The sequence below is a fragment of the Acinonyx jubatus genome, chromosome D1 (genome assembly GCF_027475565.1).
Source record: "Acinonyx jubatus isolate Ajub_Pintada_27869175 chromosome D1, VMU_Ajub_asm_v1.0, whole genome shotgun sequence".
NCBI lineage: Eukaryota > Metazoa > Chordata > Mammalia > Carnivora > Felidae > Acinonyx > Acinonyx jubatus.
The window spans coordinates 51,322,455-51,344,566 of NC_069390.1; the positions used below are offsets into that span (position 1 = coordinate 51,322,455).

Below are 22,112 nucleotides of genomic sequence, written 5' to 3' on the forward strand. Positions count from 1 at the left end.
TTGAAAAAAAGAAAGTGGGACACTTGCAGAGGGGTCTGGAGTCCAAGTCTCTTATCTTTATTTTAACGGCCTGACAACCAGGCAGCAGCAGTCCAGGGTTCCTGGCTGGCCAGCACAGGCCTGGGGTGAGAGCTCCTGTGTGGTCTGCTGCGGCAGGACCAACTTAGACCTTTGCTCCATAGTTATGAAAGGCAGCAGTCCCAGGGCAGCTGAGATGCTGGGCACAGAGCAGCCACCCTCTCTCCTGTATCTTGCCAAACCAGCTCCATGAAAGAAGGTCCTGTTTCCCCGGTGTGCTTGGGGCTCAGGGATAGGGTTTTCCACCAGATGCTCTTCTTACCACAGCTGTCCTCTGGAGTTTTTGCAGCTTTCCTCACATTTGCACTTTCACAAATCTGGGCCATGGGGGTACTAGCAGAAAGATGGCCTTGACTGCAGGCTCTGGACATCAGGGAGGCTTCCATCTGGCACCAGATGGCGACATAGTGCAGGGCTATCCGAGCGAGCTGAGAGCTGGGCGCACAGTGTAGTCAGGCGGCAGGGCATGCCACAGGGCTCTGAGGGGGGGTGGCCCTTATGGTAGAGAAACCAGAAGGTCTGGAAAAGTTGTGTGTCACCCCGCATGCGGTACACCAGATCATGCCAGGCGGCAGGCAGTGCATTGGGCAACCCGTAGGTTTCTCGAGCTCTATAGAGACGCTGCCAGTGTGGTATGGCTCCTGGCTCATTAGCCTGTGTCAGGTTCAGGATGTAGGTCTCATGATCTAGGACCACATGAGAGCTCCCCGGATAGTTGCCATCTATTTGGTAGACCCGGTAACCTGCAAGGAGGGAGGGCTGACTGGAAACAGAAGGAACCAAGGCAACTCCAGGGAGAGGTCATATGTCCTGCCTGCCCCTTGCCAGCCATGGCCCCAACTCTGTTTCTGCTTCCTCTATCTCAACAACTCCCACATCACTCACCAGGATTAAGGCCGATGTAGGTGGTGGCACTGGGTGCCAGGAAGGCTACAGACAGTGGCCGGCTCAGGGTCTCCTCATCATAGAATACCTCAAACTCATCCACGTGGGTGTGGCCAAAGAACTGACCAGCCAAGGTGTTCTCATACCTGGCCAGAAGACACTAATTAGATTCAGAAGGTTTTAGGGACAGGGAAGAAATCTGGGGAGATGGGATGCTTTCTTTCTCCACACATTGAAGTAAGTAGCCTCTCTACCCCAAAGGGGCACCAGGAATGATAAAATACCCAAAGGAGTTTTCAAATGAACTTCAGACTCTTCATCTACCCCTCTTCTCCCCACTTCCCTCCTACCTGGCTACAATTCGATAATAATTCCAGCTCCAGCTTTTCAAGCAGTGCCCTGGGGGGATGTGGCCAATTATATGTACCTGCAGGGAGAGTTAAGGGAGGTTATCAGGGAGAATGCCCCTCTATTTGCTAGATGGAATGCTGCTTGATTCATCAATTGTTCAATAAGGCCAATCAGAACTTGAAATTTGGGGGGAGGGGAAAGAAGGTTATGAGGACAAGGAGGGGTCCAGGCAGCCCTGGCCAGGAGAGTTGGTACTCATCACTCTTACAACAGCTGTTACAGCTGGCCAGACACGGGGAGTGAATGAGAGCTCCTAAGGGGGACCAGGAGCTGAACTCCTAGGGAATCCTATTGTTGGAACTCCAGAAAACCAGGCTTCTCTGCTCACAGATGCTCTGGCTCCAGATAGGAGTATGGTCATAAAGGGCCTGCTTCTCCCCGCCACCCCCATGGAGCACCTATCCACCATGTTCTCACCACTTTCCCTCACCTTGTCTCCTCGATCCTCAGCTGCCTGAAGCTCTCCTACCAGCCACTGGAGCTGTCCAGCAGGATCTGTGGAGTTGATCAAGAGCCAGAAGTTCTCACGGGAACAAAAATTCATATTGAGAGAGATGAGGCGGAGGCCAGGGCGTGGGGAAAGGGCATAGAACCCCCCAATTCTGAAACAAAGTGAACACAAACAGCACTCATTCATAATTCTGGTCCTGTGCTCACAGTCCTATACTAAGCATTTGGGTGGAGGGCAGAGGCATATGGGACATCATCCCTACCAAGGGGCTCACATTCCAGCAGAAAACCAAACAGCACCGATTATAGGGTCCATATGACTGGGCAAATGGCTCAGAAAGCTAAGGGCTCTAGGCCTCAGAGATAAAAGAGAACTATTAATGGGAAGCAAGGGCCATTCAGAAGGAGTATGATCTGGACCTGGAAAGTTGGGATGTTAAAGTTGCAGGGGGAGGGGAGGTGTTTTAGAGGGCCAACATGAACAGACACAGACTAGCATGGAGAAAGTATGCTGTCAATCCTGAGGGAGAGTGGCCGGACAGACATAAGGGCAGAGGTGGAGTAAGGGGTCAGAGCCAGTGAAGAGAGCTGAGGACTCATGCTAGAAGAGTTACAGGTATGCCCAGGTCCCCTGCTCCCTTCACTATTATCCACTTTCTTTTCCCTTCCTGGGTTTCCATGGACCTCAACTACCTGAGGGTGTGAAGGGCTTCAGGAGAGAGCCAGGACTCCCATGCCTTGGCCATTGCCTCATAGAGCCAGCTGGAAGAGTGATTGCCCTCTATGAAGGGGGGAGGGAAGCCATTGACAGGTGTGCTCTCATGGTTGCCCACAGCAGGGTACACAGGCACTGGCCCCAAGAACTTCTTCACAAGGGCTGTGACAGTGGTCAGGGCCCGAAGCTGGTCCTGACGTGATTGGTGCCAGATATTGTGGGCGGGGATGTCTCCTGTCCAGTACACCATATCAAAGGGGCCGGCAGGGCCCAGCCCGCTCAACAGGCTCTCCAGGGTCCGCAGGGGCAGGTCACACTTGCTGTACTCGCCCCAGTATCCAGCACCTGGGCGGGAGGCAGGTGGCAGGCCAGAATCCTGGCGGCAACAGAGTGGGTTCTCACAGTCAGGATCTGTGCCCTCCAGGTAGTCATGATCCCAGTGCAGGTCAGTGAGAAAGAGGATGCGGCTGACAGGGGCGCCTGGGGCCGGGGGCTTGGGTGGTTGTGGGGCCGGCTTTGGTACAGCTGGCAAAGAGATGTTCCAAGATGAGAAGACGTCCCAGTGCCCACAAGTGGAGCCCAGGAGCAGACCACAGGCCTCAGATGGGCTCAGCACTGAGCGTGTCCACACCTCCACCACATCATCTTCAAAGAGCTGGACAGTTGACTGGCACACAGCGGGCGGTGCTATCTTCAGCAGTTTGCAGAGCTTGGTGGCTATGGAGCCCACCCACTCCACACCAGACTCCTTCTGTGGTGGGAAGAACCAGTGATGAGAGGTCAGAGACAGCACAGGGACCAGGCCAACCCCTGGCTACCACCATCTGTGCCTTCATATCCAAACTGGGGCCAAGCCAGACTCAATGCCACTGTGGTGAAGAGACCTCAGAGCACCCCCTGACTCCCACAGATATTGCCCTGTGACTCAGGCAGCACCAGGCCAGTACTTCCTCTTCAGCTCAGTAGGCAGTGGCATTTCAGGCCTTTTGCTTGCCTGGCTGGCTTCCTCAGTCACTGTCTGCAGAGTGCCTTGAAATTCGGGCTGGGCAATATAGCTGTCCAGAGTTTGGGGACACACACAAAGGCAGGTTCCCTGGGGAGACCTGCAAAACTCACCTACCAACCAGCATTCATCATCCCATCAGGGTCAGGGCAGCCCCATCTACTCCCACACCCTTGGATCTTTCTGAATTCAAGTCCCTTCTGAGCAGCTAGTACAGGCATGGCGCTCCGGATTAGCGATGCCAAATGTAAGGCACAGGGGGATTCAGAGTCAGATATACCAGGAAAGGAGTCCCAGCCTTGTCGCCAGCTATGTGCCCTCGGTGAAGTTACTTCACCTCTCCCAGATGCTCTTCATTTGGCAAATGGAGATACTGTAATGAAAACACCTCACAGACTTGACTTGACCTGTATAAAATGGCTAGCACAGTGCCCGGCATATAATTTGAGCTCTTTCCTTACTTCACACGGTCACAATGGAGGTAGTGGTGGCGTGTAGACATGGGTGTCCCTAAAGGAGAGCAAATCCGGTAAAGGCTAGTATCCTCCAGCCTCTTCATCAGGGATGCTCTTCATGACCCCAGCCCCAGCCCATCCACTCCCCGCCCCCGCCCCCGCCAGCGCTCCCTTGGCTGCTCCACTGCAGGCCCTTTAAGCGCTCACCTTCAGCCCAAAGTCGATAGCGGTGAACAAGCTTTTGCAAACTGGGCAGGTGAGGTTCCACCACCCAAAGGCGTCACGGAGCTGGGGCACTAAGCGACCGACGTGTTGGCTTTGGACGGGAAGAGGGTGGGCCCCGGCCGGGGCCCAGAGAACCAACGCCATAATCAGAGGCAGGCCCATCCACAGAAGCCTCAGTCTGGGGGACCCTCGGGTCCGGTCCGATTCCTGCTCCAGGCCGGACCTGCGGTGGCCCTGGCCGGGAGATACTCCATGGCGGGGCATTGCCCGGCTTCCTAGACAGGGCTGGTTCACCCCTCCGGGTCCCCCGGGTCTCGGCCCTGGCTAGCTCTCAAAGCGCGAGGCAAGACCAGGGACGACCGACGAGCCCACGGGGCAGTCGGCTGACTGCTCCGCGTCCAGCCGCAAGGCAGCTCCGCCCCTTCCTCTTCCTGGGTTCCCCAGCAGATCTCCCCAGCAGCCGGGATCCGGGTCGGCGAGGGAGGCTGAGGGGCGGAGCGTACCAGGACCCCGCCCATGCCCCGCCCCGGCTCTGACCGGACTGCGCGCGCAGCTGAGCGGAGGGAAGCTGTGTGCGCCCTAACCGCGGGAGGTCGCTGTCGTAGCCCTTGTACATGCTGTGGAGGCAATCAAATGTGGCTGGTGAAAGGCTCGCGGAGGCTCCTAGGCGCCTGCTCTCTTCAAACCTGGACTAAATTCCTGGAATAGCTAATTGCCAGGCCCACCTGGCACACTACTGGCCCACCACAGGGAAGGAAATCTGGGGAACAGCACGCCCTAATAGGGCAGGGATTCTCACCCTGAGTGTGTTGCCTCTGCCCTGAGAGCGCCTCCCCTCCATCTCCCCTGTTCTGCCACAGGCACCAGGACCCTTGAGTCACCCTGACTGAGAATCTTTGAGTCACATTTGATGCAGAGTTCCTGATGGAAAGGGCTCTGAACTCGTGGGGACACCCATACATTTACCTTACAGATGAGGAAACTGTGGCTCAGAGATGGTGAAATGACTAAAAAGGAGTACAGATCATACAGCGAGGAGGACCAGGAACATGAACTAGAACTTGGGTGTCCCTTGCATCTATGATGGTGAAAGTAACATTTACTGAGCTCTATGCATGTTCCGGCATGGATCCAGACACTTTATAGTTACTATCTTCAATTGGAACAACCCTAAGAAGTAAGTATAATACTATTATTACTTCCATTTTGCAGATGGGGAAAATGAAGCATGGGGAAGTTAAGTGGCAGGACAGCAGTTAAAACCTGAGCTGTTTACCTCCTCGAGTGCTTCTCCAAGATCCACAGAGCTACCAAAGTCCTGTCAGTTCTTTCCTTTGAGAATTTCTTTTTTTTTTTTTTATTATTTATTAAAAAAAAATTTTTTTTTTTTTAACGTTTTATTTATTTTTGAGACAGAGACAGAGCATGAACGGGGGAGGGGCAGAGAGAGAGGGAGACACAGAATCGGAAACAGGCTCCAGGCTCTGAGCCATCAGCCCAGAGCCCGACGCGGGGCTGGAACTCACGCACCGCGAGATCGTGACCTGAGCTAATAAATAAAATAAAATAAATAAAGAAGTAGGATTTACTGGCCTGGCCCTAGCTTATGAAAACATGTGTTTTGGGAAAAGAGAGAATGAAAGGGTGGAGGAGAAGAGGAGGAACCTTTGATTCCTGGGTGGCAATGTTCACATAGTCAACCATAGTATAAAACAGCAATTGTGCTATAATCAATTACTAAAGGTAAAATTTACCAATGGAGTTTAGAGATGGATCTAACTCCTGGGAAATTGATTCACTGGATGCTTAAGGAAATGGAAACTAATAAAAAAGCAAACTATATAATCTCTCTTTCTCTCTTTATTTATTTTTGAGAGAGAGAGAGAGAGAGAGAGCACTCACAAGTGGAGTAGGGGCAGAGAGAGAGGGGAACAGAGGAACCAAAGTGAGCTTGGCACTGACAGCAGAGGGCCCAATGTAAGGCTTGAACTCACCAACTGCGAGATCATGACCTGAGCCGAAGTTTGATGCTTAACTGACTGAGCCACGCAGGTGCCCCCAAACTATATAATCTCTTGGTTGTTGTTATCTGTAATCGCTAAAATGAAAGAAAGGTAGAGGGCTGGGTGAGACCTTGATGCTGGACCAAGCTCAGATTTTGGTTAGTCTGGGTTTTGGCTTATGTCGGGACTATTGAGAGTACCTCTAAAACTCTGTCATAAGAAGATGGGCCACAAGGGAGAGGACAAAACCAAGAAACTACTGAAACCAGGAGGTATCATGTGAGGGAGTTGTTTTATTTTGTAGATTAGTATCATCAACTTCCTGAAGAACCTTTACTGAAATGGATTGTGAGTGTGACTAATTTAGGGGCAGTATCTTTGTTTTTACATGCTTCAGCATGGAAGAGCATGTTTGGGTTGTTACTGGACCCATAGCTCACTATGGAAAAATCGCAGATGGCCATACAGAGACACAGAGGGTTATTCCTGAGGAAATGACCAGCCTGCTAGACTGGATAAAACCACTCCCATCCCCCACCCCCCACAAGTAACTTTCCTGCTGCAAAATCAGTCCAAGAAGCCTTATCAAATTTGGTGTCTAAGCTTCCCTTCATGGGTGTTACTGATGTTAATAAAAACATTAGATTAACAAGAGAATGGGGAGACAAAAAGGGGAGAGTCAAAGTTCATCTTGATGGACAGCAGGATGGACATATCTAGATGGTTATTAAGAAGAAGGTTTCAAGTAGCCCCATTTGTCCCATTTGTCCCATTTGTTAACTATTGTTGCTCTCAGTCTCTGTCCTTGCTATGTAAGAGGACATTGATGACCCTCAGAGCCCAAATTCTACCTGTTTTCCAAGATCTTATCCCATGAAGTCCTTTCCTTTGCTCACATCCTATTTCCTTAACAGTATCTTTCTTGCTCACTCCCTTCTTGCTCATTTGCCCAATTCTCTTTCTTACAGTGTTCTCTTTCTTACAGTTCATATAGTTGGTTTTGGTGGAACCATTATCGATGCATATCACACACCCTTATCCTTCTGAGTAGGTGATCAAAAGCTCCTCTTCCCCTGACATGGATGACATCAGGAATTGAATTAGATTCTGAGACAAAGATGAACATGCAAGAGATTTCTTCAGGAACGCCTGGGTGGCTCAGTCAGTTAAGTGTCTGATTTTGGCTCAGGTCATGATCTCATGGATTGTGAGTTCGAGCCCCACATTGGGCTCTGTGCTGACAGCTCAGAGCCTGGAGCCTGCTTTGGATTCTGTGTCTCCCTCTTTCTATGCCCCTCCTCAACTCATGTGTGCATATGCGTGTGCTCTCCTTGCTCTCTTTTTCTCTCTCAAAAATAAATAAACATTAAACAAAGTTTAAAAAAAAGATTTTTTCAGAAGTGCTTTTGGAATCTATAGCTGTGGAAGGATGGGAAAGATAGTGGGATTGGGCAGAGGGACATGTTGAGCTTTGATGCTACCTCAGTAGAGACCTCAGCAGACCCAGTGGGAGTTCTGAAGCTGGGATGACCCTTCAAAGTTGTCCTGAAATGGCGTGAGGGGGCTTGCTTCATTTGGGGAAGTTCCTGTGGGTGCTGATAGCTGAGGGCTTTCTGTTGAGAGCAGGCCTAACAGATGGGAGAATAAGTCCTTCGTTCCTGGAGGGAGACCAGGTGGCAATGACAGTGTCTACCACAGTCCATCCACCTCGTGTGCCACTTGGATCCATTTCTTCATATAAGTTCTGGGAGCAGTTCCCCCAGCATTGTGGTGAGCCTCTCTCTTCATGGTGGAAACTTAGAAAAGGAAAACTAGTAGGAAGAATTATGGTTACTGTAACTGATATCAGGATAGCAAGGGATCATTTTTCTTTTCTACCGCACATTCTAGATTTCCTTCCTCCTTAGCTAGCACCTCTGGTGATTTCAGTGGCTTTACCTGATGGTGTGATCCAGACTTTTACTCCTGAGGTGTGTGAGCATCTGGTATCCATGCCCTCCTCAAGCCATTGCTTCTGCATTTTTTTATTTTACCATCAAAAGAGAGGAGGAGAGTGTCAAGAGGCTCCCGAGTGGACAAGCTGATGCCAAACTATTTCTCCTCCATCTCTTTTGTGTAGCAGCTGCCCTGCCTCCTCTATTCTTGTAATCAGGATCTACTCTGTGGCCAGGATGGTGATGCTTCTTCTTGCCCTTCACACAAGGAGCCAAAAGTTGCTGGGCAGCAGCCATACTCTCTCCCCTGTTGGACACATTTTCCCTTTGGGAATCAGGACCTCTAAACCTGTGGGGCCTAGCATTGTAGGGACAGGAAGCACAAATTCTCCAGGCAGATCATAGGAGTAATGGTAGGAAGCCAATTCCTGCTTCCTCCCTTGTTTTTGGACTCATGCGTTCTACCTGTTGGGCACACTGCATAATATGAAGGTTGCTATTTTAAAGTGGACACTGCATGCTGGAAGACAGCACACTGTCTTCTCTAGGTATCATTTTCAAGTTTATGCTTTAGCTGTGCCTTCACCAGCCCATTCCATCACTGTATCAGGCTGGCAGTTTCTGGGTTGTGTGGTATGTAATGTGACCAGTGGGTTGCCTAATCACTTTATACCTCCTTTGGGCTCCTTGGGCTTTATACCCCTCCTGGGCTCACTTTATACCTCCTTTGCCAAAGACTGGGTCCTTGGTCTGATGTGATGGGATTCCATGCCTGTTGTTCAAACACTGTAAGCTCTTAGGTGATGGTGATGGTTGACTCAGGAAAGGTAAAACCATGCCTGAAATATGTTATTTATTCCTGACAAAACAAACTGCTTCACCCTTTAGAGTAGAAGGAATCCAGTGTAGTCAACTTGCCACCAAGGGGCTAGTTGGTCTCTTCAAGGTATGGTGCCATCTTGGAGACCTGGCTTCTGTTTTTGCTGCTAGCAAGTTTGCTGCTAGCAGGTTAGACACTTGACATTTGGCAAAAACCTTTATCAGGTTTGGTAAGTGGGAGCCCACCCTATTGGGTGTATGGGAATGGGTTTCTAATGATTAATGCTGACGCCTAGCCTCTATTTTGGGAGGAGACTCCTATCATTTCTATTGCTGTCAGTGAGTCCACCAACTCAGCAGTAGTGTTTTCTGCCATCAGCCTTGGCCTATATAGTAGAGCCATTATGGAACGTCTTGGTGATGCTGGTAGCCCTCCTACCAAACATTCCTTATTACTTTGGCAAATTATGTATCCTGTGGAATATAGTTATTTCATGAGTTTTCCAACCTTATAAAGTCTATCCTTCTTGACACCCACTTTCTGAGCCTTTTTATCCTTCCTGTCAGTTACGGCATTTCTGCCTCACTTGGTGCAGGCTGTCACTTTCTCCGTGCTTTTAGTTGCAGATTAATTATTTTATACTTTTCATTACTCTTTTCTAGAGCATCCATGAGCTTAGCTATAATCACTCAACTTCCTTATTCTTTTTTTTTTAATTTTTAAAATGTTTATTTATTTTAGAGAGAGACATAGACAGAGTTGACCAGGGGAGGGGCAGAGAGACGGAGACACAGAATGGGAAGCAGGCTTCAGGCTCCAGGCTGTCATCCCAGAGCCCGATGTGGGGCTCAAACTCATGAACTGTGAGATCGTGACCTGAGCCAAAGTCAGACGCTTAACTGACTAAGCCATCCAGGTGCCCCTCAATTCCCTTATTCTTATAGTTACAGTTTCCCTCATGTTTCTCAAAAATCTGATTCACTGAACCAGCCAGTGCATTTCTTTGCACCAGGATACCATCCCAATTCACCAGGGACTCTCCAACTCCACCTAACCGATGTTGGGTCCCTGTCAGCTGGGTGGCGAGTGATCCTGCTCTAAAATCCCATGTTAGCATCTGCTTTCTTGGAGCATCCTGGCACCAGCTGCTGCAGGTTGGGTTATCCATAGCAGACCCTAAGATGGAGATGAACTTGCTGGAGGTTTCTTAGGGAGTACTCTCAGGATCACCTCCTGTGAAGGAAAGGAAGCAAGTAGGATTGGGCAGGGGGAGAGGATGAATGTTGAGTCAGTCTCTGCAGAGGCCTCAGCCAACCCTACAGTGGGTTCTGAAGCTGAGAAGACTTTTCAGATTGTTCCAAGCTGAATCAGGGGGACCGAGCCTTTGCTCCCTTCTAAATTAATTGGTCATAGGATGCTTCAGAAAGGGGGTATGACCTTGGGCAAGGTGGCTTTCCTAGGTGAGGGCTCCTGTATGGGCTCATCATTGAGGGCCAACATCTGGGGGGGCCAAGTCCTTCATTCCTGAAGGGGAACCTGGGTGACCCATAGCAGTGTCCACCACACTCCTATTCCCAGGGTCCATCTTAAGAAAGGACATAAATACAACTTGGATATCCTATGGCCTAAGAATCATTATGAACAGAGTTCTGTGGGGCTAAGAGTGAGAGTGGTAAGGGCCACTTTATTCTTTATTTTCTCTGGATTTTAGAAACTCTGAAACCTATTTTGGAGGCTCCTAGGCTACTGGACAATGGGTAAAACTCAGGGAAGGGGAGAGGAGCCTGGTGTTAAAGATCTAAGGCTCACACAGCCCCTGCTTCCATAGCAAATTGGGTGCCAGGCTTGGAGAGTGATTGGCATGGGAATAATATGCCTGGTTGGGACAGAGAACTTCTTAGTTAATTTGGACTAATTGGATCAGGTACCACTAGGGTACCTGTGCTCTTTTGTGTCAGGAAACCTGTTCAAATTCTGTACAGGTAACCAGCCAACTCTCCAGCTGCCTTTAGAACTGCAGATTAAATCCACAATCGCCCCTCCTCCCTGGCAGCAGCCTAGAACTGATGGGAAGAGGTCCCCCTCTTGTGGATATTTTAGGGAGTACTAGAGAACTAGGAATTTATGGATTCGAGGGCATGGACCCTGAAGAAATGGAATCTTCTGACAGGCAATTGCAACAGTGTGTCCCAAACCCTCCATGGTAGGGACTGTGGCTGTGGGGATGGGTGTTAGATTCAGTCTCCTGGGTTAGAATCCTGGCTCTGTTGCTCACTCATTGTGTGACCTGGAAAAAACACATCACTTTCTGAGCTTTGATTTCTTCCTAGATGACATGGGGATAATAATGGCGCGTGGTGGTTGTGAGATTCAGTGAGATCTCAAGGACTTAGAACAGTATGTAGTGTCGAGGAGGTGTTTAGTGTCTGATGCCATCCTGTTAAGCTACATCTTCAATCTGTACTATCATTGCTTTAATGAGGTCCAGCTCAGGGCTCCCGGCTACCCATGCCCCATTCATAGTATCCATTGCAGGGGAGAGGAACTTACTGTGGTGAGGTGAAGGCCAAAGGAAAGAATGTGGGAAGAGGCATCTTGGTGGCTCAGTAGGTTAAGCATCCGACTTCAGCTCAGGTCATGATCTTGTGGTTTGGGAGTTCGAGCCCCGTGTCAGGCTCTGTGCTGTCAACTTGGAGCCTGGAGTCTGCTTCAGATTCTGTGTGTCTCTCTCTACCCCTTCCCTGCTTGTTCTCTGTCTCTCTCTCTCTCTCTGTCTCTCTCTCTCTCTCTGTCTCTGTCTCTCAAAAATAAGTAAACATTAAAAAAATGTTTTAAAGGAAAGAATGTGGGAAACTTGGAAAAATCCTTTCCCTCACTGCCCTCACTTCCACCTAATTACCCATGGAAGATGTAGGGAGCATTTACCTAACTGATGGTGACTTGGCTCCTTTTATTGCCAGGCAGTCATACATTTATTAGCTGAACACACACACACACACACACACACACACCCCACACACACACTCATACTCTGTTTGTCTAAACAAAAACCTCACAGAATTCAGCCTCCCTAGAAAAGCCCTTTAGTCATCTACTGTTATTCATGCAACCTCTCTCTCCCCACCCGAATTCCTTATGAAAGGATTCTTTCAGTAACAACAATTCCCTTCAGAGGGGGGAGAGAGAAATTTTGCATCTAAGAGAAATATAATTTAGAAATTTCCCTATATTGTTATACTAGTAACTGAGCAATTCTAACCAGTCCAATAGGAGTTTCCATGGGGGACATGTGGGGAGTTGTGGGAGCAGAGAGGAGGCATGTCACCTGGATCTGAGGGCCTTAGTGCAGGTTCCCTAGGAAGTGAGTTACGTCTATGCTAGGACCAAAGAATGGAATGAGACTAATGTCCCTGCAGAGGGAACTGCAAGTGCAGTCCTGTGGCAAGGAAGGGCTGGCAGGTTTGGGAACTGAGGCAGAAGACAGTATGACCACAGGAGCCCTGGGAGGGAGTTGGAAGGTGTATGAGGCTGAGGCTGGAGACTGGCACTGGTCAGAGTAGGAGAATTACATTAGAGGTTAGTCTTAATCCCCAAAGGAATGAATGCATTTATAATTAATTAATTAATTAATTAATTATCCAGCCAGCCAGCCAGCCATTCAGGTGACACATACGCAGAAGTTTATTCTGCGCCAAGTGTTGGGCCAGGGACCCTGAAACACAGAGATGACTGTGCCCCAGCACCTCCCACAGACAGCTCATGGTGGTGGGAAGACACAGACATGAAGCACAGACCTACGAGAAAGGGCTTCTGGAGGCAGCTTTCTTGGTACTGTAGAAGTCGAAGAAGTGGTTGATTCCCGCTAACTGCAGAGAAAAGGTTCATGGAGATGAGGACATTTTTTCCAGGAGGCCAGTCTTGAAATATGAGTTAGTATTTGCCTGGAGGACGAGATTGGGAAGAGGTTTCTCCTTCCTTTTCAATGCTTGAGATGTACTAACCATCTTTCAGAGCCTAAACAACAGGCTCCCAGATTTCTCAGGGCCTTTGCACCTATACTGTTCCTTCTACCTAAAAAGATCTTCCCTCTCCTTTCACTTAATTAACTGCAACTCATTCTTTTAAAAAATGTTTATTTATTTTGAGAGAGAGATAGAGAGCAAGCAGGGGAGAGGCAGAGAGAGAGGGAGACAGAGAATCTCATGCAGGCTCCACACTGCCAGCACAGACCCGGATGTGAGGCTTGAACTCATGAATCATGAGATCATGAACTGAGCTGAAATCAAGAGTCAGACGCTTAATGGCTGAGCCACCCAGGCACCCCTGCTACTCATTCCTTAGTTCAACTGTGACTTCCTTGAGGATGCTTTCCCTGATCTATTTTTTTCTTTTTCTTCCTCTTTCCCCTTTCCCTCTTTTCTCCTCTTCCTTCTCCCTTCCCCCTCCTCCTTGTCCTCTTTCTATCCTACCCCTCCTTCTCTTCCTCCTCCTCCTCCTCCTTCTTAATCCCCCACCATAGTTCTCATTGCAGTTATAACATTGCATTTGTTTATGTGCTTATTTAATTACTGCCTGCCTTCTCCAGTACATTGTAAGCTTCATGAGAGTCGGGACCATGTCTAGTCTTGCTCCCATCGTATCCCTAGTATTCACCACAATGTCTGCCAGTGCCTTCATAAGATTGGTTGCTTGAATAAATTGGAAGTGAGAGGAAAAGCAAAGGGCCAAAAGCATGAAACACTATGCAAAAGAGGAAATTTCCAAAAGTTTAAATGAAGGCTAGTTGTGCAAGGAGATGCAGGGAGATAGGCACAGCCCATGTGTTGAAGAGTTTGGTTGCAAATTTGGACAACTGAGTATTAAAGGATTTTATTGGAGTTTGTCCCGAAGGCTATGGAGCTTCACTGAGGAGAGCCAGAGAGATCAGCTGGTAAAGAGGGTGATAGGTGAGGTTAGAGATGATGAATTCTGAAGTGGGATTTAAGAGGGGTGTTTGGCAGGGAAATAGATAGAAGAGATACCTGGAAAGCAGCATCCACAGAACCTCCTGGATGCTGTGGGAACAGGGCTCTTGATGCCTTCCAAGTGGCCACCTCAGATCTGTATGTAAACAAATGAACACAGGGAGCACTTGAATTAAAGACACCAAGGTTTTTGTTATAGCTGATAGGCAGATGGACCACACATGTAAGAGTTGGGCTGGCACAAGAAAAGGGATGCAGCTTCCTCTGAGGTTAAAGGTAGGTGTAGGAGGAGGACAGAAAACAGAAGGATTGCAAAGTCCAGGTGATCTTTTAGGAATTGAGGTCACGTAAGCCATAATAACCTGCTTCCTCCCCCATCTGCCTAGTTCCTTGTCCATCAAGTTTTACCTTAGTCACTCTAGCACACACAGGGCACCCTCCCTATGCTTCACCCGCATCACACTCATCTAGCACCCAGCACTACACAATTACTCAGTGGTTTCCCCAGGAGATCACAAGTGATGGGGGGTAGGGGGGCAAGACCTTCAGTGTCTCCCATTTTATCCCCGCTCCCTGGCATGGTGCCTCGGGTATAGTAAAGGCTTACTGTTTATTTGTTCAAAGAGAAAGGAGAGGTTTTCTAGTATCTAATCTAATAATTTTATATACATACTCCCCTTTCCCTCAGTAAAACCTCATTCCCCCCAAAGAAATTTTTTCAACTGTGTTTCTTGGAAGTTTAGCTTCCTTGAGGGGAAGTTTGAAATAAAACTGTAACCTTTGCTTGAAATCAACTTGTGTAAGTTGCTTTAACAAAGCCCTTGCTTTGCTTTATGTGAGTAATAACACCCACACTTTTTTGTTACATCAATGTGAGGACCACACCCTATGTGTTTCATTTTGAAAACCAGTTTTCTTAAAACCAGAAATGCAATATATTCACATGTTAAAAAAATTTTTTTTCAGGTACTTAAACGGTTTACTTTAACTAGAGAATGCTTCTTCCTACCCCAACTCACTGAGCCTTTCTTTTGGAGAGAAAGATGGTTCCTTTTTTGTGTGTGTTTTTAGAATGTTTCTAGAATGTTTCTACTATAGAGTGTGTGTGTGTGTGTGTGTGTGTGTGTGTGTGTGTGTGTGTGTAATAGAATGTTGAATGGGACTTCTGATGCCTCAATTAAAAAAAATTTTTTTTTTTTAATCTTTATTTTTGAGAGAGAGAGAGAGAGAGAGAGACAGAGTGCGAGTGGGGGAGGAACAGAGAGAGGGGGATGCAGAATCCCAAGCAGGCTTCAGGCTCCGAGCTGTCAGCACAGAGCCCGATGTGGGGGTCGAACTCACAAACCGAGATCATGAGCTGAAGTTGGATGCTTAACCGACTGAGCCATCCAGGCGCACCAGTGATGCCTCAATATTTTGACCAAAGCTCTAAGGTTAGACAATATACATACCCAAAGGATTACTTAAAAGTTGGCTGAACAGATCCTTTCACCGTCATCCTAACATCCATCTTTGGTCTACATAAAAGAAGTCTAAAAATTCTATGGCAGTTAAGCACAGGGCAAGTGCTGTGATTCTTCTAAGTATGTGTATGTTTGTGTACATGTGTGGATGGCAGGAGGAGGCTGCTAAGGAAACCACTAAGAGTGATTGGTAATCTAGTATCTTTCTTGGGGAGAAAGGCTTGGGGAGTTGCAGAGGCTTATACCCAACGCAATCCCAGTACAGCTACCACAGCCAAGTATGGTGAGAGAGTTCTTGGAAGAGCTTCATATGTGGCATAGACTCTCCTGCCTCCTCTCCCACCTGTATGTTTCAGGCGGGGAGGCTGGCTGGAGTAGCCCTCAGTGTTAGGGTGAGGAGAGAAGGCAGTGATGGGGTAGTGTGCGTGCTAACAGTATGTGTCTAAGTCACATGAATACCAAAGAAAAGAGCTGAATGGGAAGGAACCTTGTGCAAGGGGGCACTTGGTACTGCAAGAGGAGACTACAGAGTATGCTTCACTAGAGAGGAACTGAGGACATGGGGACTCAGGACATTCACTGGAGGGTGCATACCCCTTCCTGCTCACTTCTTCCCCATCCCCCAGGTCAGAGAACTGGACACTGTCCATATCCCTAACAGGGCCTCTGAAATCCATACATGTCCCCAAGAGAGAGCCATATTCAGACACCTCTATACAGAGGGTTATGCAGAGCTCAGTTACAGCAGGCCAGTGCTACAGTATAAGCTCACACCCACACACCCCATGTGGACTCTGGAGGAGCCAGTTGCAGAAGGTGAAGGAGGTGGATGGAAAATGAAAGCACTGTCCACACCTCTTTTATTATTACCAGTTCCCAAACCACAAGACTGGCCTGAGATGGAAGTGCAAGGCTGGTGGGGGAAATTTTGAGTTGGAATCATTTCAATACACAGAAGTAAGCTTAGTGTTAATTATCAATTTGAAACTATTTTGCTATCTGAAAGTGACTGTAAATCTATGGGATTAGTTTGAGACATCATGGGAGGGGGCTTGTGAAAAGGGCATTCAGTGGGGCGTGTGTGAAGGCTGTGTTCAGAAGGAAAGCTGAGGCATGTTTGTGCTCCACTGAATTCAGTTCATTCAGTAAATCCATTGCGTCTGTGTTTATAGGCTTGTAATGCAAAATACACAAAGGAGACAACAGTACATTGTTTCTTCTGCTTAGCAAAGTATCTTTTCATATCAACTGGCAGAGAGCTAACTTCTGGATAGTTCCAGGGAACCAGTGAATCACATGGGCTTTTCACTGGATTCTGAACAGAGGGCAAATGCCCAGGGGCAGATGAGGATTGAGGTACACTATCTGCTTTAACCTGGTACTGTACTGGAGAGGGATGCTTGGGCCTGAGGCCACAGTGAGACTTTCTATGAATCTTCTGTCCTGGCCACCCTTCAGCTAGGTTTAGACATTGGGATAGGTCCAAAAGATGGGCTTGGCCCATGGCCCATCTACTGGGAGAGGAGAGCAACACATCTTTAGGACCGTCTCTAAAATAATAATACCCTGGGGCTTCTGGGTGGCTTAGTCAGTTAAGGTCTGACTCTTGATTTCAGCTCAGGTCATGATCCCAGGGTTGTGGGATCGAGCCCCATGTTGGGCTCCGTGTTGAGCATGGAGCCTGCTTTAGATTCATAACAAAATAAAAAATAAATTAAAAAAATAAAAATAAATAAAAATCAGCATCTGTCACACACACACAAAAAGATTCTCTTGCTCTCCCTTTGCCCCCCTCCCCCTCTTCCTCACTCAGGCTCTCTCTCTCTCTCCCAAAAATAAAAATAAAGATAAAAGAAAATGAAGTGAAATACCCAAACTTTTTATTTGCAAATCCCTATGAATAAATGATTTTTGAGCACTCATCCTCAAATGTTGCTTCATTTACAAATTATATACAAATTTATAGTCATATTGTTTTTCTTTAATGACTTATTAGAATATAAATTTGAGAATGAAATAAAAGTAAAAATAAATACCAGTTCTAATAATCTAGTGTATTATTCTTTCACCTCCATGGATTGGCCTACATGCTGTACCACCTGGGATGCACATACGCAGCTGCTCCAGAAGGAGAATCTAGGCCTGACTCGAGAACAGAAGTGGAGGAAGAGATGCTCCATGTGGGCCTGCAGGTCCCATGAGAGAGCAAGAGCCAGGAACCTGGGCTGTGGTTTGGCAAACACGGCTTCATCTCACCAACTGAGTTACAAGTTCGATGAGAGGAAAAAGAGACCAGAAGTACTCTTCCAATAGAATTTTCTCTTGGAGAATGGAACAGAATCCTTCCCCTCCTTGAAAACTTCAAGATGATAAGAGTGATAAACAACTCCTCCTACTTTAAAATTTAAAATCAGTGTAGTATTCCACTATCATGAGATATCTTGGAATATTTTTCTTTGTGTGTGTGTGTTTTTCCTTTCTGCATGTTCCAGCTCTAGACTGGGGTGGGAAAATTGCCATTCATGGGCCAAGTCTGGCCTATTGCCATTTTTTTGGGGGGGCAGTCTGTAAGCTAAGAATGGTTTTTACATTTTTAAATGGTTAAAGAAAACCAACAGAAAAATGGTATATTAGGACATACAAAAATTATAGGAAATTCAAGTGTCAATATCCATAAATAAAGTTTTATTGGAACACGGCCACCTTCACTCATTTATGTGTGAAGAATGGTAGAGCGGAGTCGTTGCAACAGAAACCCAATGACCCTCAGACCCAAAGTGTTTGCCGTCTGGCCTTTTACAGGAAACATTTGATGAGCCTTCCTCTAGAGAATCAGAAATAGCCATATTATTTCAAGGAAAAATAAGATTGTTGTAATAGTAGGAATGCAAGTAGAAGCAAAGGGCTAATGTTAAGAGTGGTGCGTTTGTATCTGGGGTGTATGTTTATTTTTAAATAAGTTTTTGAGAATAAAAAAGAAAAGGGGAGAGGTGCCTGGGTGGTTCAGTCAGTTAAGGGCCCCCAACTCTTGATTTCGGCTTAGGTCATGATCCCAGGGTTGTGAGATCAAACCCTGCATCAGGGGCTCTGCACTGAGCAGGGAACCTACTTAGGATTCTCTCTCTCTCTCTCTCTCTCTCTCCCTTTCTTCTTCTTCTTCTTCTTCTTCTTCTTCTTCTTCTTCTTCTTCTTCTTCTTCCTCTCTCTCTCTTTCTCCCTCCCTCTGCCACTCCTCTGCTCATGTGAACTCTCTCTCAAACAAAACAAAACAAAAAAAATGGAAAGGGGAATCAAGGCATAGACTTCATGTCATTACAGTGATAAGGAACAGAACAAGGCAGGTAATTTAATTCCCCTTCTCCTTGCCCTGGAGAAACTAGAAAAAGAGCTTTGGGATCTCAGATTGCAAGGAGTTGGTGGTAAGAGGTGGGCTGGGGGTCTGGAGGAGAAGATCAGACTGGGAGGAACTGTTATGCCAGGGTCAGCATCAGATGGATGAACAGCGTGCCCCACCGCCGTCAGGAGGCCATTTATCCAGCTAAAATTCATAGATTCAACTACCATGGAATTTGGGAGAAAGGCTATTGGAGGACATTAATAGTCTCAGCCATACTCCCCCTCTCTGGCATCTTCAACCTCTCCTGCTCAATTTGAAAATTCAACTGACACTCCCTCTTTACAAATGAAGTAAGCAGGGGCGCCTGCGTGGCTCAGTTGGTTGAGCATCCAACTCTTGGTTTCCACTCAGGTCATGATCTCCTCATGATCTGAAGCCCCACATAGGGCTCTGTGGGTTTGGAGCCTGCTTGGGAGTCTCTGTCTCCCTCTCTCTGCCCCTCCCTTGCTTGTACATGCTCTCAATCTCTCTCTGAAAATAAAGAAATGAAAAAAAAACTTAAAAAAATATAAATAAATAAAAATAAGCAAACAAAAGTAGGACAAAACAAATGCAATCCCCTCTCTGGACCTAACCTGATCTCCAACTATCCCCGTTTCTCTGCTCTCCTAAACAGGAAGCATCTCAAAAGAGCTCTCCACACATGCTGTCTCCACTTCCTCACCTATTTGTCCTTCAAAACACTCCCATCTTGTCTTGACCCCACCAATCTACCAGAACAGCTAAGGCACCTATGACCTAGATGGACAAATCTAATGGACACTCTTCGGTCTTTCTCTTCTGGATCTGGACATATTTGATTGTCTTCAAGCACTCTCTGCTCTCTGCTTCTCTGACATCTCAGTTTTGGCTTTTCTCCATTTCCCTGCAGCCTGTTCCTTCTCGGTCTTTCACAACATTGACTTCCTGTGTCTGCCCTGAAGAAAACCCTGTGAACAGGAGTTACTGCAAACACAAGGTGAGTGCACTGTTAACACATTATCTGATTTCACTGATGGATGAAAGAACCTTGTTGTTGTTGTTTTAAATGTTTATTTATTTGTTTTGAGAGGGAAGTGGGAGGAGCAGAGAGAGAGAGAGAGAGAGAGAGAGAGAGAGAGAGAGAATCCCAAGCAGGCTCAGGGCTGTCAGTACAGAGCCCAAGTCAGGGCTTGATCTCAGGAACTGTGAGATCATGACCTGAGTTGAAATCAAGAGTTGGATGCTTAACCCACTGAGCCACCCAGGCGCCCTGAAAGAACCTTGGTTTTATAACCCAGCCTAGCATCAGTGGAGAGTTCAAGATGCAAAGGAAAGAATCTGGGCTGATATGTGAAATCATGGTTCTTCTCTTAGCTTCAAATAGCATCAAAAACTCTAGATCCTGTTTATGACACTCAGTTCCCAGTATTGCCCTTTGTTAGGGCTTTATGCTCTTTCTCCTTAGAATGCTTAATCTCACATAGGCAACTTGTAATATACTTGTATTTTGCCCTTGTTGGGATGGGAGAGGGAGCTTCATCTTCACCAAGGCAGCTAATCTCAGCCTCTATTACCTAAGAGTATATGAAGTCATTGTCTGACATAAGGACAGATCCCATAATTGGGTCTCCTGCCTGCCTGGCTCAGAACCTTATTCCCCTTATCTTTCTTGTCTTGCTTAAATCTAAGCCAAGAGTCAAGGCAAGTGTCTTATTTTCTGCAACAGTTTTCTTCTTTTTTAGTGGTTTTTCTTCTGAAAATATCTCTTATCTATACCTCCCTTGTGACCCTGTATGCAGTGTTACTAGTAGCCAATGATGGACTTTCTTTTGCTTTTTATCTACTGAAGAGCTCCAGCCAAAATCAGGCTTCCTGTTTTAACTTTCCTGAGCTGATGTAGACATTTCAACCACTCAAAGATGCTTGGAAATCACTGGGGCTGAGGTGTGTAGGTCTCATCTCACTGCAGAGTTGGCTGCTTTCCAAGTCCTATGATGCTGTGCAGCATGGGTAGGGCAGGTGGCCTTCTAGAACTTGCCAGGCCTGTTGTATCCTTTATGTTGAAATCTTATTTGTCCCTCTTGCCATTTCTTTGGATTGGAAATGTTCAAATTCTTATTTTCATTTATTGTAGTCAGAATTTAATCCACATAGTCTGGAGGTAGTGGGGAATAAAATCAGATTCTGGGCTCTAGTGTCTTAGCAGCTAAGAATGGAAGGAGGAAGCCTGGAAGCTGAGAATTTAATCAAATTATCATAACATGACCCTGAGACAGGTACTGTTATCATCCCTAGTTTATAGGAAACGGAGGCTTGGAGAGATTAATTGACTGACTGGTAGAGTCAAGACTTGGGACTTGCTTTCAGGTTGTCCAAACCCTGGCCATGCTCTCAAAATTCCAATGTCCACATCCCATTGTGAAAGTCTTGCCAGATAGAAACAGGCCTATAAAATGTCAAGCTTTCTTCCAATTTAGGAAATAGTTGTAGATATCAGGATGCCATGTAAACCTCTCAGAGAGTGTGCCTCAGGGACTGGACATCATTGAAAAGGGGGGAAATTCATGTGAAACTCCAGTGTCTACCAAGAACATAATGAATAACTTTAACATAACAAAAAAGGTCTTTTCTCTACCCTTGGTTCAGTAAGAAGATATCTGGAGTTGTAATAAATGACTAAGGAGGTGGTCTGATTCTTTATTTAAAAATAGAGTTTTGGTTTTCTATCCTTGGACAGACAGATCCCTATCACTGTAGTATGAAGATATAAATGAAGAGTGTGGATGGGAATTTGCTGATTTGAGGAAAGTTAGAAAGTTGTGGATAGCACAAAAGCCAGTTGATTAGGGAAACATAGTTAATATTGTGGGACAATTTTGGCTTTATAGGACTATTACTCTAGTTCCATACTTGTGTATTAGTCATGATAAGTAACATTAGCTGCTTTAAGAAACAATCCTAAAATGTAAGTGTCTTAACACAATATGGGTTTACTTTTGGCTCTTGTCACTGTCCACTGTGGTGAAAGAGAAGTAAGGAGGACACAGGTAGATGGAGGTTCTATCACCTTCAACTCATGACTTCTGGAATTGCCTGGATATTGAAATCCAGACATCAGGTGGGGATGGGAGTGAGGGTGGGAAGAGAGAGAGAGAAAGAGAGAGGATCATGCAGATGATCTAGGCTTGGAAGTAGTTTTCATGAAGCACCAGACTTGGAATAGTGCCTGCTGCTACTGCCCAAATTCCCTTGGCAGGAAGTAGGGCAAGGAGGAGGCCTGGGGAGGTCTGTGGGCCAAAGTGGAGAGAACAGGGATATTGCAGAGCATTGCAGCCTCTGTTGCAAGAG

General features: G+C 46.9%; 2 protein-coding genes across 5 annotated transcripts in view; one reads left to right on the forward strand and one right to left on the reverse strand.

Annotated features, from left to right (window-relative positions):
- Positions 1 to 36: 36 nt before the first annotated feature.
- Positions 37 to 4,706, reverse strand: SMPD1 (sphingomyelin phosphodiesterase 1). 2 transcript variants are annotated; one of them, XM_027052793.2, is made up of 6 exons: positions 4,205 to 4,703; positions 2,518 to 3,290; positions 1,805 to 1,976; positions 1,314 to 1,390; positions 964 to 1,109; positions 37 to 821 (listed from the first exon to the last, which is right to left on the reverse strand). In XM_027052793.2, exons 1-6 carry the CDS (start codon positions 4,484 to 4,486, stop codon positions 412 to 414), a joined length of 1,860 nt encoding a protein of 619 aa, XP_026908594.2. In that variant the 5' UTR covers positions 4,487 to 4,703; the 3' UTR covers positions 37 to 411. The 2 variants fall into 2 exon arrangements, with proteins under 2 accessions (XP_026908594.2, XP_026908595.2); XM_027052794.2 differs by having other exon boundaries at positions 658 to 841; positions 4,205 to 4,706.
- Positions 4,707 to 4,801: 95 nt separating this feature from the next.
- Positions 4,802 to 22,112, forward strand: part of FHIP1B (FHF complex subunit HOOK interacting protein 1B) — a 166,270-nt gene continuing 148,959 nt past the window's right edge. For all 3 annotated transcript variants that reach the window (XM_053203562.1, XM_053203563.1, XM_053203565.1), the window contains exons 1-2: positions 4,802 to 5,399; positions 19,675 to 19,761. The gene's annotated coding sequence lies outside the window, so the exon portion shown is untranslated. The remainder of the gene's footprint in view (positions 5,400 to 19,674; positions 19,762 to 22,112) is intronic.

Coding starts and splice junctions, on each gene's coding strand:
- SMPD1 (XM_027052793.2), bottom strand. CDS start 4,486: ATGCCCCGCCATGGAGTATCTCCCGGCCAGGGCCACCGCAGGTCCGGC. Junction 3,291..4,204: donor CTATCGACTTTGGGCTGAAG/GTGAGCGCTTAA, acceptor TTCCCACCACAG/AAGGAGTCTGGTGTGGAGTG. Junction 822..963: donor CTACATCGGCCTTAATCCTG/GTGAGTGATGTG, acceptor CCCTCCTTGCAG/GTTACCGGGTCTACCAAATA.